The sequence below is a fragment of the Echinops telfairi genome, unplaced genomic scaffold, assembly GCF_000313985.2.
Source record: "Echinops telfairi isolate 266 unplaced genomic scaffold, ASM31398v2 ScPeMD7_1;HRSCAF=3_0, whole genome shotgun sequence".
In the NCBI taxonomy this organism is placed as follows: Eukaryota; Metazoa; Chordata; class Mammalia; order Afrosoricida; family Tenrecidae; genus Echinops; species Echinops telfairi.
This window is the reverse complement of record NW_022103896.1, coordinates 37,292,814-37,306,883: the sequence shown is the minus strand read 5'-3', so window position 1 is coordinate 37,306,883 and position 14,070 is coordinate 37,292,814. Positions and strand designations below refer to the sequence as shown.

Below are 14,070 nucleotides of genomic sequence, written 5' to 3'. Positions count from 1 at the left end.
TTCCTTTCCCGCTCACAGCCACCCCACGAGGGAGACATTACGACCCCCGGTTTACCAAGAAAGCCAGGGTTGGAGAGGTTCACTGAGGTGGCCTGGTTTACCAAGAAAGCCAGGGTTGGAGAGGTTCACTGAGGTGGCCCGGTTTACCAAGAAAGCCAGGGTTGGAGAGGTTCACTGAGGTGGCCCGGGCCCCACAGCCATCGCCAAAATGGAGTTAAACCCAGACCTGTGGTATTTCAAATCCCCCACCTGCCTCTTGGTCCTGCACAGGCTGGCTCACCCGCCTGGACTTTTCTCCCCCTCCCCACACCTCTGTTGCACCCCCTGTCCCTCGCTTGCATTGTCGCCTGCGCCCCTTTCACGGTGGTCTTCATGCAGCTCCCAACAACTTCCGGCTGCCCCACGCTCCTTCCTGGGGTCCTGTCCTCCGTAGCGCTTGTGACGGTGGCTCTGCTGGCTTGTTGGGGAATGCTGGTGCTTCCAGAGGGGAGCTGGGAGCTCCTTAAGGGTAGGGCCTGTTCTTCGTTCACTGGTGGCACCCCCAGCTGTTGGCACAGGCAGCCAGGTACATAGAGGCCTTGGCGGCATCCATTATATTTGTTGAAGGAACAGATGATTAAATAAGAGGAAGAAGCCACAGGAAGAGATAGCATAAATTGCTCGTGTTCCTGCCTTGAGAAATTCAAATGTGGACCCCATGCATCCAAGTGTCTTGGAGCTTAATCGGTGTCCCACGATGCTCCGCTCCTCCCTCCCATTCACCCCCTCCCTGGTGCCTCGCCACGGGTTGTACGGCAGGCACCCCTGGCAGGATGTGGTCGGAGCCAGAGTTGGAGCCCCCAAGGCGGTGCCAGCCTCCAACACCGGTGTGACAGGAACCGCGTGGGCTCCTTCTGTTAGACAGCGCCCCCTCTTCTTTCTCTTCTAGTGCTTCTGTACGTGAGGAAGGAGACTGACGACGTGTTTGACGCGCTGATGTTGAAATCTCCCACCGTGAAAGGCCTGATGGAAGCGGTAAGAGAGCCACCTCCAGACCCTGTCTGCCGGGCTTCCCCCCGGAGCTGGACGGGACATTTTAAAAAAGCAGCCATTGAGCCTGCCCGAAAAAGCTTAGAGAGAAAGAGCTGAGATTTGTGGAGACCCTGGCTTCTGTCCTGTCGTGGCTTATTCGCATCTTAAGGCGAAGAGGACTTTGAAACATCGCCAAGTCCCTGTCTGTTGACAGGGTCAGGGACTCAGTGAACGCTGTGCCTCGGGGTTAGTTACCCTGTGGGTTTGCACCTGCCTCTGCCCGGAACCAAGTCCCATCTGCTCCTGTCCACGTCTGGCCAGGACACACGAGCCCCTCGCTACTCTGAGAGTGTCAGCCAAAAGGAAAACACGACCTCTTTGGTTAAGACAAAGCATCCTCGTTGGAGATATGGAGCAGTTTGAGGACAGGCTCTCAAGTTCTCTCCTCCCTTCCCCTGCCCCTTGTAGTCTCCCAGGGCTGAGGGGAAGTCACTGTGCTAGCCCCTTTGCCCCCCCACCTGGCACTCTCCTGTGATCCCACTGTGCAGGTGACTTCTAAGTCTGCCCACACCACACCGCCCTTGCTTTTTAGGGCCGTTATACATTAGAATGAACTCCCTGGCAGTGGGTTTGCCTTTTGGCTTTTGTGTTGCAGACGATGCGGGTTTATTATAGTAAGGGACACAACCAGGCTTCCAGGTGTGTGTGGAAGTGAAATCTGTTGAAGCAAACCTCTTCTCCCGTAGGCCACCTATTTGAATCCCGTTACCTAGGAAACAGTCCAAAGTAGAGCCTCTGGCTTTTACATAGGGACCTCTGTTGGCATAGTGAGGAGCCTTGGTGACAGAGTGGGTATGTGTGGGGCTGCCAAACACAAGGTCTGCGGTTCGAAACCACCAGCCACTCTGCAGGAGAAAGATGGGGCTTTCTACTCCTGCAGAGAGTGACAGTCTCAGAAACGCCCCGGGGCAATTCTGCCCCATCCTGTTGGATCTCTGTGAGTTGGCCTCGACTTGAGGGCGGTGAGTCTGGCTTGGGGTCTGGTGCCATAGTTGGTTAGATTTTGGGCTGCTCACCACAAGGCCAGTAGCTTGGAACCGACAGTGGCTTCGTGGGAGGAAGATGTTAAGATCTGGAAGCCCACAGCGGCAGTTTCCTCCAGCCCTTTTATATAGGGTCGAGATGAGTCAGAATCGATATGAGCCAGGGAGTTTGAGTTTGTTTTTATATCTCAGAGCCCACCCTGAAGAGCCCTGACAGGCCTCACGGGGAAGTCACTGTGCCTCCGGAAAAGACAGGCTGCGCCCTCCTCACCTTGGTCACATTCAGTGGGAACCTGGGTTCTGCGGGCTCCGTGCTGAGATGGAGGCTAGGTGGGAGAGAAGGGCCCACCATGTCAACGTCTAGGTTTACAGGTCCTCAAGTGACAGCTCAGTGATGGGATGTGGCCCTGGCCTGGGATCCTCTTGGAAGTTCTGAAGTCTTTTAAACTATGAATAATGTTTTTTTGGTTTTGGTTTTGTTTGTTTTTAAGTTATAGAAAGAGGTGCTCAGTTTGGAAAACTTGGAAGTGCATGAAGGGTTAACAAGCATTTCTAGTGTGCACCTCCCCTGCTGAGGGCATGAGTGCTCCCTGCACAGAGGGGAGGGACACGGGGGTGCCAAGGCCCACTCCCTGGCAGAAGGAAGCCTTCTGTGAGCTGTGCCAGCCGGTCAGTGTTATCCACATAGTGCCCTGCCCAGAACCCCCAAACTCTTTCCAGGGTCCTGCGTTTGGAAGGTGTACCTCTCAGCCTCACACGGAGGCAGACATGACATCTCAGTGCACCACGTCAGGCCTTTGGCGGTCACACTGCCCTGGGGACTCTGGTGGCCTCACCAGCCCAGGTCCCCTGTTTCAACTCTACCAGTTGTTCCTCTGAACTGGGGGCAGGGGGTCGTGGAGCCTCTCTCTGAACAGGGGCAACATAGATTGATCGATGTTCTATGAATGCTCAGAGTCTGGAGCCAGAGTGTCACCTTCTCACTTTGAACCCTGGCTCGGCCATTGACTAGCCGAGGGACCCTGGGAGAGGTTACTTAACAACTGTGAGCCTCGGTTTCCTCATCTGTGCACTGGGCTTCTCATAGTACCGAGCCCACGACGATGTTGGGAGGATTGAGGGCCTTAAGAAACAAAGAGCTCTCAGCACTGTGCCTAGCACACAGTAAGCACTCGGTGAAGGTTGCCTACTGTGACGGCTGCTGCTACTCCCAGCAGACCCCAGTGGAAACTGAATGGTGCGGGCTTTCTGCCGGACTCTGGGGAACTGGTGAGCTGAGGGGTGCTCGTTCATTCAGGCCTTGGGAAGCTAAGCTAGCAATGAAGATCCAAGCAAACATCCTCCCTGCAGAGAGACGTCCCAAGCATTGGATTCATCTCCCGTCTATAAGATGGAGAACTAGTAGCTTAGGACGTGTTGCTGTTGAACAGAACAAGGGCGATTCTGTCTCCGTCTGGAACAGAGGTAGGCAACCCGCAGCTCTTTCAGCACATACATGAGGCTCTAAAGCAAATGGGAACATTGCAAAGACTATTATTCAGCTAATGATGACTTCATTTGTTTGTAAAAATATACGTATGATGCTCAAACCATTTTTAAATGGTTGTGAGGGACAGGATTGGCTCTTCCGTCTCAAACGTTTGCTGATTCCTGGTGGAAAAGAAGCGTCTCTGAAATCATTCAGCCATGGGTGGCCCTGCTGGAATTTGGAATACAAGTTGCATAGCTTCTAGCACCCTAGCTTACGAGCCACCTCAGGGTGACAAACTGGCAGGCATCTCGGACAGGTCTTTTCTAAATCCATCTCTCACACTCTTACTGCTTTGTGCTTATAGAAAGGAGGTACGGTCACTGTCAACATAAAATAAGCAGCACTCAGCTAAAAAACTCACTGCCACCCAGAAGATTCTCATTCACAGGGACCCTAGAAGATAAGGTAGAACGGCCCCCGTGGGTTTCTGGGATGGTCACTCGTTATGGGAGTCAAAAGCCTCATCTTTCTCCCACGGAGCAGCTAGTGCTTTTGAACTGCTGACCTTGCAATAGCCCACTAGACCAGGAGGCCTGTACACAGTGAAAAGTCAATGGAGCTCTTGGTCTCCGTCCACTCCCCAGGGGTGCCAGTGCTAGTAGATAGGTGGCCCTTCAATTGCTTTCTGTATCATTACTTACGTACATTTAAAAAAATACAAACAAGATCACACATACACATTGCTGTTTTTGACTGCATATGGCATTGCCGTCTTTTTCATGTTCATTCGTATGGATTTCCTACGTTTCTTTGAATGCCTTCCTGGTTTTCAATGGAAAATATTAGAGCACGAGTGATGAATGTTTGCTGTAGCCAGTTTTTCTCTGATTCAGGCCTGGGGGCTTTGAGACGCCGTGCATACATTAGGGTCTGTTTTTATAGACCGTAGATGTGGAATATCCGGGTCAAAGCATCTCTGCATTGTAAATTTCCATCACGTCTGTCAAGTTTCCCTTCTCAATGGTTGGGCTTGCTAGTGCCCATCTCTGGACAAGAGCGGCTATTTCTCACACTCCTGCTGTGTCTTTGCCTTTCGGTCAGCCCGGTCTGCCTTGTAACTTCCCTCGTGCTTGACCTCACTGTTTTAAAATGAAGTGGTGGATTTATTTTCCATACACTGATCGGCCAATTGCAATGTTCCTTTCCTGTCAACTGCCTCCCCACGATGCTGTCTCCATTTTCTCCGTGGAGCTGTGAGCCCCTTTCTTATTCCTCTTGCTGGGGTCTTCCCTAAGTGGGGGAAGTTAGCTCAGGTCTGTCTGTTGGGTTTCAACAATGTTTCCAGTGTGTCCTTTGACCTTGTCTCCTGACGCTCAGTTTTGCTCTATGGATATTTTGAATGCGGGGGTTGGTTCTGTCAGCCCTCTTACCTTGTTCTTCAGGTTTTACATCTTAGAAAAACTCGTCCCGACTTTACCGTGCTGACATAGGCAAGAGCAATCGACTCATGGATGCTTCTGGCATCTCTATGTTTCATCTCTCCCATGTCCATCTTCCATCCATTTGAAATGTACTTGGGTGCGGGAAGTGGGGCCCAGTTTCATGTTAAAGCGTGTTTTCTACATGGCTGCCTATCTAATGCCACGAGAACATGAGAAGTCTGGCTTTTAGTGGATTGGGTTTAAATGCCACCTTTAGCATAGATTGAATTCTCGTGCGATTGACTCTTCTGTTGACTTCAAGGTGTGTCAAGTGAGAGAGAGGGAGAGGGAGGCTCACAGAGGAGGTGTTTGAGAAGCTGACTTTGAGGACGCCACGAGGCTGAAATTGGCACGGGGTCTCGTGGCCTTGCGCGCGCATGCGCGCGCGCCTCTTCCGCGCTCACCAAGCCTTTCTGCCGTTGTTGTTCCAGATATCTGAGAAGTACGGGCTGCCGGTGGAGAAGATCACAAAACTTTACAAGAAGAGCAAAAAGGGGTAAGAGCGAAACCGTCCTTACACTGACTTCCACACCCGATAAGGCGAGGGTGCCGGAAAACTCTAACCTCGATGTTCACCTTGAGTAAAAACTGCGCTTCCAAATGATGACAGGGCCGCGGGCAAGCGCAGTGCCTTGAAGCGCTTCCGCGAAGGAGAGAAGGCCGTGTGTACGGTGAGATCAGCTGCGATGCCCCTTTCCAGTGACAGGGTGAGACAGAGGGCACAAGGCCAGTCACCCCGTTGGCAGAGAGTGACATTTATAGCGAATCCCATGCTGTCTTCAAGGTGTGTTATAAAGTGGTGACCCAGTAGGGGCAAAAATGGGTACAGGGCCAAAGGGGTTCTTCCAGTTGGTCCCAGACTCCCGGTGGGCTCCCTCCTTCTCACTGTGAAGAGCAGTCTCTCTCATCGACTGAGGATTCGTGGGGCCTGGGCCCCCGCTGAGTGCTTTCTGTGCCTTCCCCCCCATATTCCTTACCAGTCTGGGAGGCAGTGTCTCTCACCCTCTCTGGCTCACTGATGGGGAAACTGAGCCAGGGGGAGGTTAAGCGTCCTGCCCTGGGGCTTCAGTGGTCAGTAAGTCAAAGAACAGGTTTTCGCTCTTTCGAGAGATGTGGCCTATGGTCTAGGCTCTGGCCGCAAAGTTTGAGTCCGTACCCACTGCTGGTCCCCTGTGGGGACTCCAGCTGATGAGGGTCGGAGAGTACTGGCCGCAAGACCTGGAGGTAGTGCCAGGAGAGGGACTCTGTTGAGTCAGCACCTGGAGCTGTTCTCCTACAAAAAGCAGACAATGCGTCTAAAGGAAATGCCTGGCCTGCTCAGGGTCAAGGTTAACTGGGAATGAAAAGCCTTGTGGTAAGGCCCACTAAATTGCTTCTTACAATTTCTGCCTTAGGATAACACCACCGGAGGGGTGAATTTCTTGATGGTGAGACCCAAGCAGTGTCTTGGGATCTTGAACTACTGAGGGTCTTAACTACTGATGAGAAGCCCCCGGGGGACATGTACGTGCCCTTCAGGGTGACATTTCACTTGCATGGCACCCTGCCCGGGCCAAGCCCTCTGCTATATGCATTGATCCTCACCATGGCCCTAGAAAGGGTTGTAATTCGTACATTTTTACAAAAGAATAGACGGAGGTGCTAGAAAGCTAACCGCAAAGCTATGGACGGAGGGGAGAGTCCTATTCTTCTCGTAAGAAGTTACGCCTAGACTTCTAGGAACGAGAGTGGCTCCAGGGGTTTTAAATCCTGGGCAGAGGGGGAAGATGCTGGTTTTCTTAAAATGAGACCCACCTCAACCCCTGCTGATGCGGTTCTGAGAGCAGTGGCTCCAGTCAGCCAAGGAGCAGGTAGACCAGGCGTCACCAAGTCAACTCTAGACTCACGGCCGCCCCACGGGTGTCAGAGTAGGAGTAAGCTCCACAGGGTTCTCAAGGCGGATGTCTCGGAGGTAGATCGCCAGGCCTTTCTTCTGAGGCCTTCTTGGTGAGTGGCTGCGTCCATCACTGCTTATGCCTCCCAAGGACTCCTAGCGAGTAGGCAGCCCGTGATACAGGTATGAGCTTGGGAGAAAGGTGAAGGTGATTTCCCAGCCAAGCTCGGCCGTGCACCACACGACTGAACCCATACTACGTGACTTAACCTCACTGACTCCGGTTTTTCCTCACTTGCTAGTAGTAGCTGTGGCACCCCTGGGGTTGGCTTGAGGCTCAAAGACTAGTTCTAGGCTCCACAGTAGCGCCAATGACGACAATGTCCTTTCTTAAGAGCAGAGCCCTCTTTCAAATGTATCTTCAATAAAAAATGGCTCTGGGACCTACGTGTTCAGGTCCCACTCTGGTATGACTGAACTTTGTGATGTTGTGTTCTGCCAACTGTTCTGGGTCCTGGTTAACCAATCTACTGAGTAAGAGGCTTGGGTGGCTGTGAAGTCCTAGGAGAAGTTACCAGTGGGAGGTCAGTTCTGCTGTAAACCTCTCTGCTGACCTGAAGCTGCTTTCTGCAGAAGGAAAAGAGAGTGGTGATGGTGGTAATGGTCAGGGGTAGGGAGTCCCCCTTTTTTCCCTTTTGGCTTCTTTTCCCGGTTCCTTTTCCCGGCTTCTTTTGGAAAGGCTTGGTTTTGGAGGCCCCTGCCCAGGAACGGCCCCTGCACCTCCCACGCCGCTGCTGACGGTCTCTGTCTTTTGCCACCAGCATCCTGGTGAACATGGACGACAACATCATCGAGCACTACTCGAATGAGGACACGTTCATCCTCAACATGGAGAGCATGGTGGAGGGCTTCAAGATCACGCTCATGGAAATCTGAGCCCCGCTCCCCGCAGCACCTTCACCCCAGGACCGACAGAGGCCCCCACCCCAGATCCACAGCCCCAACTCACCCGTCTCACAATCGCTGTTACAAGACTGTGCTGGGCAAAGAGCGGGCACGGACCGACGTCTCACTCGCTGTCAGTGTATTTGTCCCATCTGCTCGGGCACATTCAGTGGAGCTGAAGCCTGGCCGAGCCCCTCGGGCCCTGCTTTGGACCTTGACAAATCCTTATTTATTGCCCACCTTTTTTCTGAGCCTGGGGGTGGGGTGCAGGTGGGTGTCCAGGACCCTGCAGGTCACACAGCTGGCTCTGGAAGAGGCCATCGGAGCCTTCCTCTTCAAAGGAAACATAGCCACTGGGTTCATCTGGAAGCACTCCCTACGCCTTTCTCCCACGTGCCCTGAATAGCTGGACCAAACAAGCTGCTTCCTTGTGCAGATGTCACGGGTGCACTAAGAGGTGGCTGCCCCACTTACTAGTCAAACACCTTCAGGTTGCTCTGGGAGGGAGAGGTCATCTTGCTCAATATTTCCCCGGAGGAGTTGGAAGCAAGTGGCCACAGGGACTTGTACAGGAAGGCATTCCGCTACAATGTAATTAGTAGGTGACAAAGGAAGGACACCTGACTCTGTACATAATGTTTATAATATTGCAATAATATATTTTACCTATGGTACGTGGGCATGTTTACTGCCACTGGCCTACGGAGGCACATACCGGGAGACCTGGCTTTCTGCCTGTGCGCCTGTTCACGCAGTATCCTTCGGGCTGGGGAAGTGACCTTCGGGCATCAGGGCACTGTAGAGGGTGCCAAGATGAACTCTCAAGTGGCCCCGCCCTGGGGACACATTCCCTGTCCCTGGAGGAAACACCCTCTCTTCCCCGGGTCCACGGCTTTCCCACAAGGCCACCACACTCATCTCTCGGGGATGCACTTTTCTGGACTCATCCTTCGAGCTGCCTCCGAGATAGCTCCTATTGCCTGATATTCTAGCACCTTCTCCAGGTCTGGGGCTAGGCTCTGCCTGAGCTTTGTGGAGAGGACTCTGCGGAGGCTTTGTCACAAGGTCCCAGCTGCTGAAGCTGGCTGGCTGCAAAACTGCCTGGCGATGCTAGGAACCTGGACGTTATGCAGTGCTGCACAATTTACAAGCACATCCTTCATCTCACGTGGCTGCTTCAGCCCCACTGCAGTTCTCAGGGCAGTGCCAACAGCCCGGCTGCAACCAGCAGACCTCGGCATCCTCTTGGGCTTCCCCTGCTGGAGCCCCTGGAAAAGGAGGCTTCTCTGCTCCTGGGTGACAGCTGAGGAAGTAGCGGAGCCTGTGGGTGAGCATGCCTTGGGAACCCCTATGCTTCTGCCAGCTGACACAGGATGGGCCTGGGAGAGCCAGTGAAGAGAAGAAATGCCTCCTAGACACGCACGCACCCGTCAATCATGGCAGGCCCCTGTTCTCCTAGAGAGGACAGACAGGTAGCCAAGGGGCTTGCATGCACCCCCTGAAGATGGAAGCACTCGCTTTTGGGTAGCCTGGGAAAACCTCCCACCCACCGTCCACCCAAGGTCCCGACCTAGGGCAGGTTCCAGGCCTAGATCGTTTGCAAAGCACTTTGACATCTTACCTGAAGGCCCCTCTCTGGTCTCCCTGCCCCTCGACTTCATCTGTGCTGGGGCCTCCAGCAGCACCGAGGGACGGCTGCCAGCCCAGCGCTTTCTCCCAGATGCCGCAGGGGAATCTCACGGACTGGGAGCAGGGGCTGAGTCCAAGAAGGTCTCTGGGTGGGGGCCAGGAGCCACCTTTCTGTGTGTCCACTGGGCATGTCACCCCTCCTGTGGTGCCAAGGATTTGCTTCCTGGGTCCCACTCTACGCCAACTCTGCCTCCTGCCCTGGACTAGCAGCGTGGTCACCACCCTGTGGAAGGGTAGGCGTGTGCTCCGAGATGGACCAGTCAGTGTTGGAAATACGCGATGTACTATGCACTACTCACGCTTGGGCTAAGCACACACACATTCTAACGTGGTTGGTAGAGTGAATGGCCAGTGTGATCGGGCTGAAGCATAGGACTCCAGGTCAGGCAGCCACAGAGGGGCTACCTTGAGAAGCCTGGTGCAGGCTACCTGGCCGCTCCAGCTTCTTTGAGAACCATTTGCTGGGCCTGCCCTAAGGCAGGGCAAATCAGAGATGCTTTTGCATTTGCCCATAGCCCCTGGGCAATCAGGACCGTAATCAGAACAACGTACCTGTGGCCGCCTTGGGCAGATGCTGAGTGTTCGCCCCCCGTTGGACTGTCCACTTGGAGAATCCGAGGCTTACCTTTAAAGTGTACATTAGCAGAGCTTCAATGAATCCTGCCAGGCAAAACTCCCCAGGCAAAAACACTCCAGAAAGATAGGAAAACCTGCCCCCTCAGCCCCCCACCCTGTTTTTATTGTCCCTTAAATTAATCACACTCAACAAATAAGCTTTTTTTTTTTTTTAATCCATGGGCAATGGGGGACTTGGGAAGCCAGCCCCTTCCCTCTATGTCCCACACAGGTTTGACTTGCCGAGCGTTTGGAAATTGGGCCTCACTGAATAACGCGATCACCTTGGAATTTGTTCCCGATTGACAAGGACACGTCCCGGACCAGAGACTTAGGAAGCATGAAATGATCAAATGTTTAGTTTCCTCCTCCTTTTTTAAATTTGAAATCATGGAAAATGTCAGAGAGATAGTGGGTTTGTGCCAAATTCTACAACGGCCCTTTCTTACCATCTAAGCAAGGGCGATCAATACACTTACCATTTGCTCTCACGTTCAAACAAAAAGAGGAATGTAACTTAATAGTTTTGTAAATGGGAGAGGGGGAATCTATAAATAGCTATTTTATTTTTTGTACATTTTTAAGAAGAAAAATAAATATTCCTACCATCAGAGTAAACAACAGTGCCTGGTTGCTTTCTGCAAGGTGGGTGTGGGGATCTTGGCCGTAGGGCCTGCCTGGGGAGAAGCCCCTGTGGTGGGAGATGGGGTGGCCCTGGAGCCCTGGGCTGCTGCTTACTGCCAGGCCCCAAAGTCACGTGAGAAGCAAGAGCAGTTTCCTATGGAGCCAGCTTCACCTGATGGTGGGGCCAGGTGTGTGAGTAGAACTGCAATCCCTAGGGATTTGAGGAAATGGGCCAGCAACTCTTTCTCCCAAGACACAGCTGGGTAGACTTGAGGTTCCAACCTATTGGCTGCCAGCTGAGCACATTCCCCTTTTGCATCACCTCGGGTTGCTATGAGCCTGTGTTGACTCATGGCCTGAGCTTGCTTTGGCAGGATTCCTAAATGACAAGCTCAAAAAGAGGCCTGCAGCGACCCACGGGATCGGTCTCTCCACATGACCCGTCCTCACTCCCACCCCATGAGAGTCACAAGGCCTTTCTGGTGCCTTCATCCACCTCTACCTACAGGCTAGTACTACCTGTCCCAAACTCCCCATTTCCTGGTGGCCATCCCCTACCCAGGGACGCCCAGGCACCCCGTTCTCTGCTGGCTCATACCCAAGCACCATGATTTGCTGGTGCATAGTGGTGTTTCATCAGTGGCCACCCAATGTTCACATTCCCTTAAACCAGCAGCCACGCGTCTCCTCCAACATGCGGTTGGAAACAAGTAACTCTGCTACATCTTTCCTCGTCTTAATTTCTCTCTATGCCCACCCTTTTCAAGTCTTGGCTGGAAATTTGCTTTCAAGAAGCTCTGGCTGATGATCCAGCTGGTGTTACCCCAAGCTGCCTTTAGGCTTGACCCAATGGGTGGGGAAGAGGCGGCTGGGTAAAGTTCTTATTGAGGGATCCTCCTGGGGTGTTCCTGATCCGTGTCCTACAGCCTCCATAGGGTGTACTGTCCACACACTTGAGTCTAGCAGTTGGTCTCCTTTGAGGTGGCCCTTTCCCTGGCCTCAGGCAGCCACCATCCTATTTTCTCATAGACTCTGCCCTGCCTGTGTGCCACCCACCCACTTCCTCTTAAGGGTGCCCCATGATCAGGGTCACACGGTCCTGATGAATTGATTCAGTTCGGTATCCATGACCCAGGCATCGTTGAGAGAGAGGCTGGGGGAAAGGAAGGTGCAAAAGAGATGCACCTGCCAAGGGATGGGGCTCTGGTATGGTCGGTCTGCACGGTGATCGCGCTCTTCCCTGGAAGAGTCAGGGGCTGCTGGCACCCGGATCCTAGAAACAGACAGACAACAGAAGAAGACCTCCCAATCCTTACGCATCCACGCTTAACGAGAGATGCCCAAGTCTGAGCCTCTCCCTGGGAAGGCTGCCCGCTTGGATGCCTGAGCTCTGTGATTTGAGGGTGTCAACCAGAACCACGACGTCACTTCAGGTACCTGCATCCCCAAGCTCATGGTGTCTTTTCAGGACACACTGGGAGAAATGCTTGAGAACAAACCATAAAAGAGGAGCGAGAAGGAGCAGACCCGGTCAGCCTGCAGCCTGGGAGGATGGTCTGACACATGTTGAGTTAGTTAATTGTGCCAACCTGGCCGATAATCACGTGGGGCTAATTGAAAGGCGGAGGGATAAATGGGTGGTGAGCCTTGCCTTTCTAGTTCTCGGGTCTCTTGTTTTGTGATGGTTGCACCAGGTGCAGCTGCTTTAGCAGTTCTCTGCTTCAGCTTGCAAGATTGACTTCCTACAAGACATCCCCAAGGAGAAGCTACATGGACCTATCCCGATGCAGCCCTGGGTGCTGGAGCAGCCGTGTGGAGACCCCTGCTAGTGCTGAGATGCTTGTTCGTTCACTGACTCAGCTTTCCTCCTGCAGTCGGCATCATTGCCTCTGTTTTGTGAGGTGGAGGACTTTGTGGACTGGTGTTGGGTAAATGGGTTAATGTTGGACTTGTGGGCTTGGGCAGCATTGGGTTGGGATGTTTTTGTGATGCACATTTTCTTTACATAAAACTCTCTCATATATGAGTTGCTGTGGATTTGTTTCTCCAAAGTACCTGTGGAAGGCAAGAAGGAAGGAAAAAGGATTTGGGGGGTTGGGGGGAGCCTCAGACCACAGCACAGTTATAAGAACATTTCAGCCAGGCCCGTGGGAAATCCCCAGGCAAAGGCCACCCGCTAGAAGGGTCCCACTTAGGACAAGAATGGCCCGATTCCCCTGCCCTCCCTGCTGTGCCAGGCAATGACTGGGAGCTTCAGGAAAGCAGGGCCCCGGAGTCAACATCCGAGTGGAGCCAGAGGTGGTGACAACCTGTCCCCCCGCTGTGCTTCCTGCAGCAGGTGCGAGGAAGGTCTGGACGGGTGTCTCGTTGGCCATCACCGCCAACCCTCTGTTCCCAGGACCTAGTTCTGTGTCCCTGGAGGGCAAGCACTACACCCAGGAGGAAAGCTTTGTCAGGACCTGGAGCCCCAGTCAGGTGCAGACTCGGCTGAAGCCACAGCATTGGCATGAAGATCTCATGTTCCAGAACACCCTATTAAACAGTACACACGTTTGAATGCCACACAAGCGTGTGACCCAGAATGAACGGATAGAGGGCCTCCTCCACGTGAGCGCTATCTTTATCATTCTATCTGTCTGTCTATCCATCTGTCCTTCTATTCCCTGTGTGGAAACCTCTCTCCTGAGGCACACCATCGGGACAGTGCTCTCGGCGCCCCGCCCCCGCCCCCAAGGAAGGTAGGAACCAGCAGACCACTGTCGTCCTTGAGGTTGTAAGCACTTTATTCCAGTCCCTTGAACATGACAGGCTGGTTTTATCTCAGACAGAACAGACTCTTATTTCCAGAGGTCCCTGAACAGAGCAATGACAACGGACAGCCCAGCTTGGGAGTGACAAACGTTTAGGCATCCAGCTTTCTGGGTGCTGCAAGTCCCGGGGACAAGCTGGGGTGTCTTCGCTTTAAGACGTACAAAGGCCTTCCCAGGAAGAAAGAGAACGAGAAACACAGCCCTGCACAAAAGCCCAGATTGGGTCCGTGGCAGGCCAGGATTCGCCGAACGGTGTCGGTACGTGCTGGAGCTTGTCCGAGCTCCCAAGCCCCGGTTCTGGCTCCTTCTCCAACCTGAGCAGCTGGACCCTCTCTTCCCCGCTCCCCATTCATGTGTGGGTTTGAGAGGACAGAGGGGATCCGGCTCAACAAGATGTCTTCACCGAGGGCAGAGCCCAGGGAGTTCTTGCCAAATATGAACTGAGTCCACCCATTTGAGGAAAACTAGAGGGAGGAATGAGATCTTCACTTGAGAGCAAAAAAAAAAA

General features: G+C 53.2%; 1 protein-coding gene across 1 annotated transcript in view; it reads left to right on the top strand.

The window, feature by feature from the left end:
- GRHL2 (grainyhead like transcription factor 2) overlaps positions 1–10,725 on the top strand; it is a 169,875-nt gene extending 159,150 nt beyond the window's left edge. The window contains exons 15-17 of the mRNA XM_045286222.1: positions 929–1,014; positions 5,438–5,502; positions 7,701–10,725. Coding sequence (XP_045142157.1) covers positions 929–1,014; positions 5,438–5,502; positions 7,701–7,815 — 266 coding nt within the window. The 3' untranslated portion in view covers positions 7,816–10,725. The remainder of the gene's footprint in view (positions 1–928; positions 1,015–5,437; positions 5,503–7,700) is intronic.
- The last annotated feature ends 3,345 nt before the right edge of the window (positions 10,726–14,070 follow it).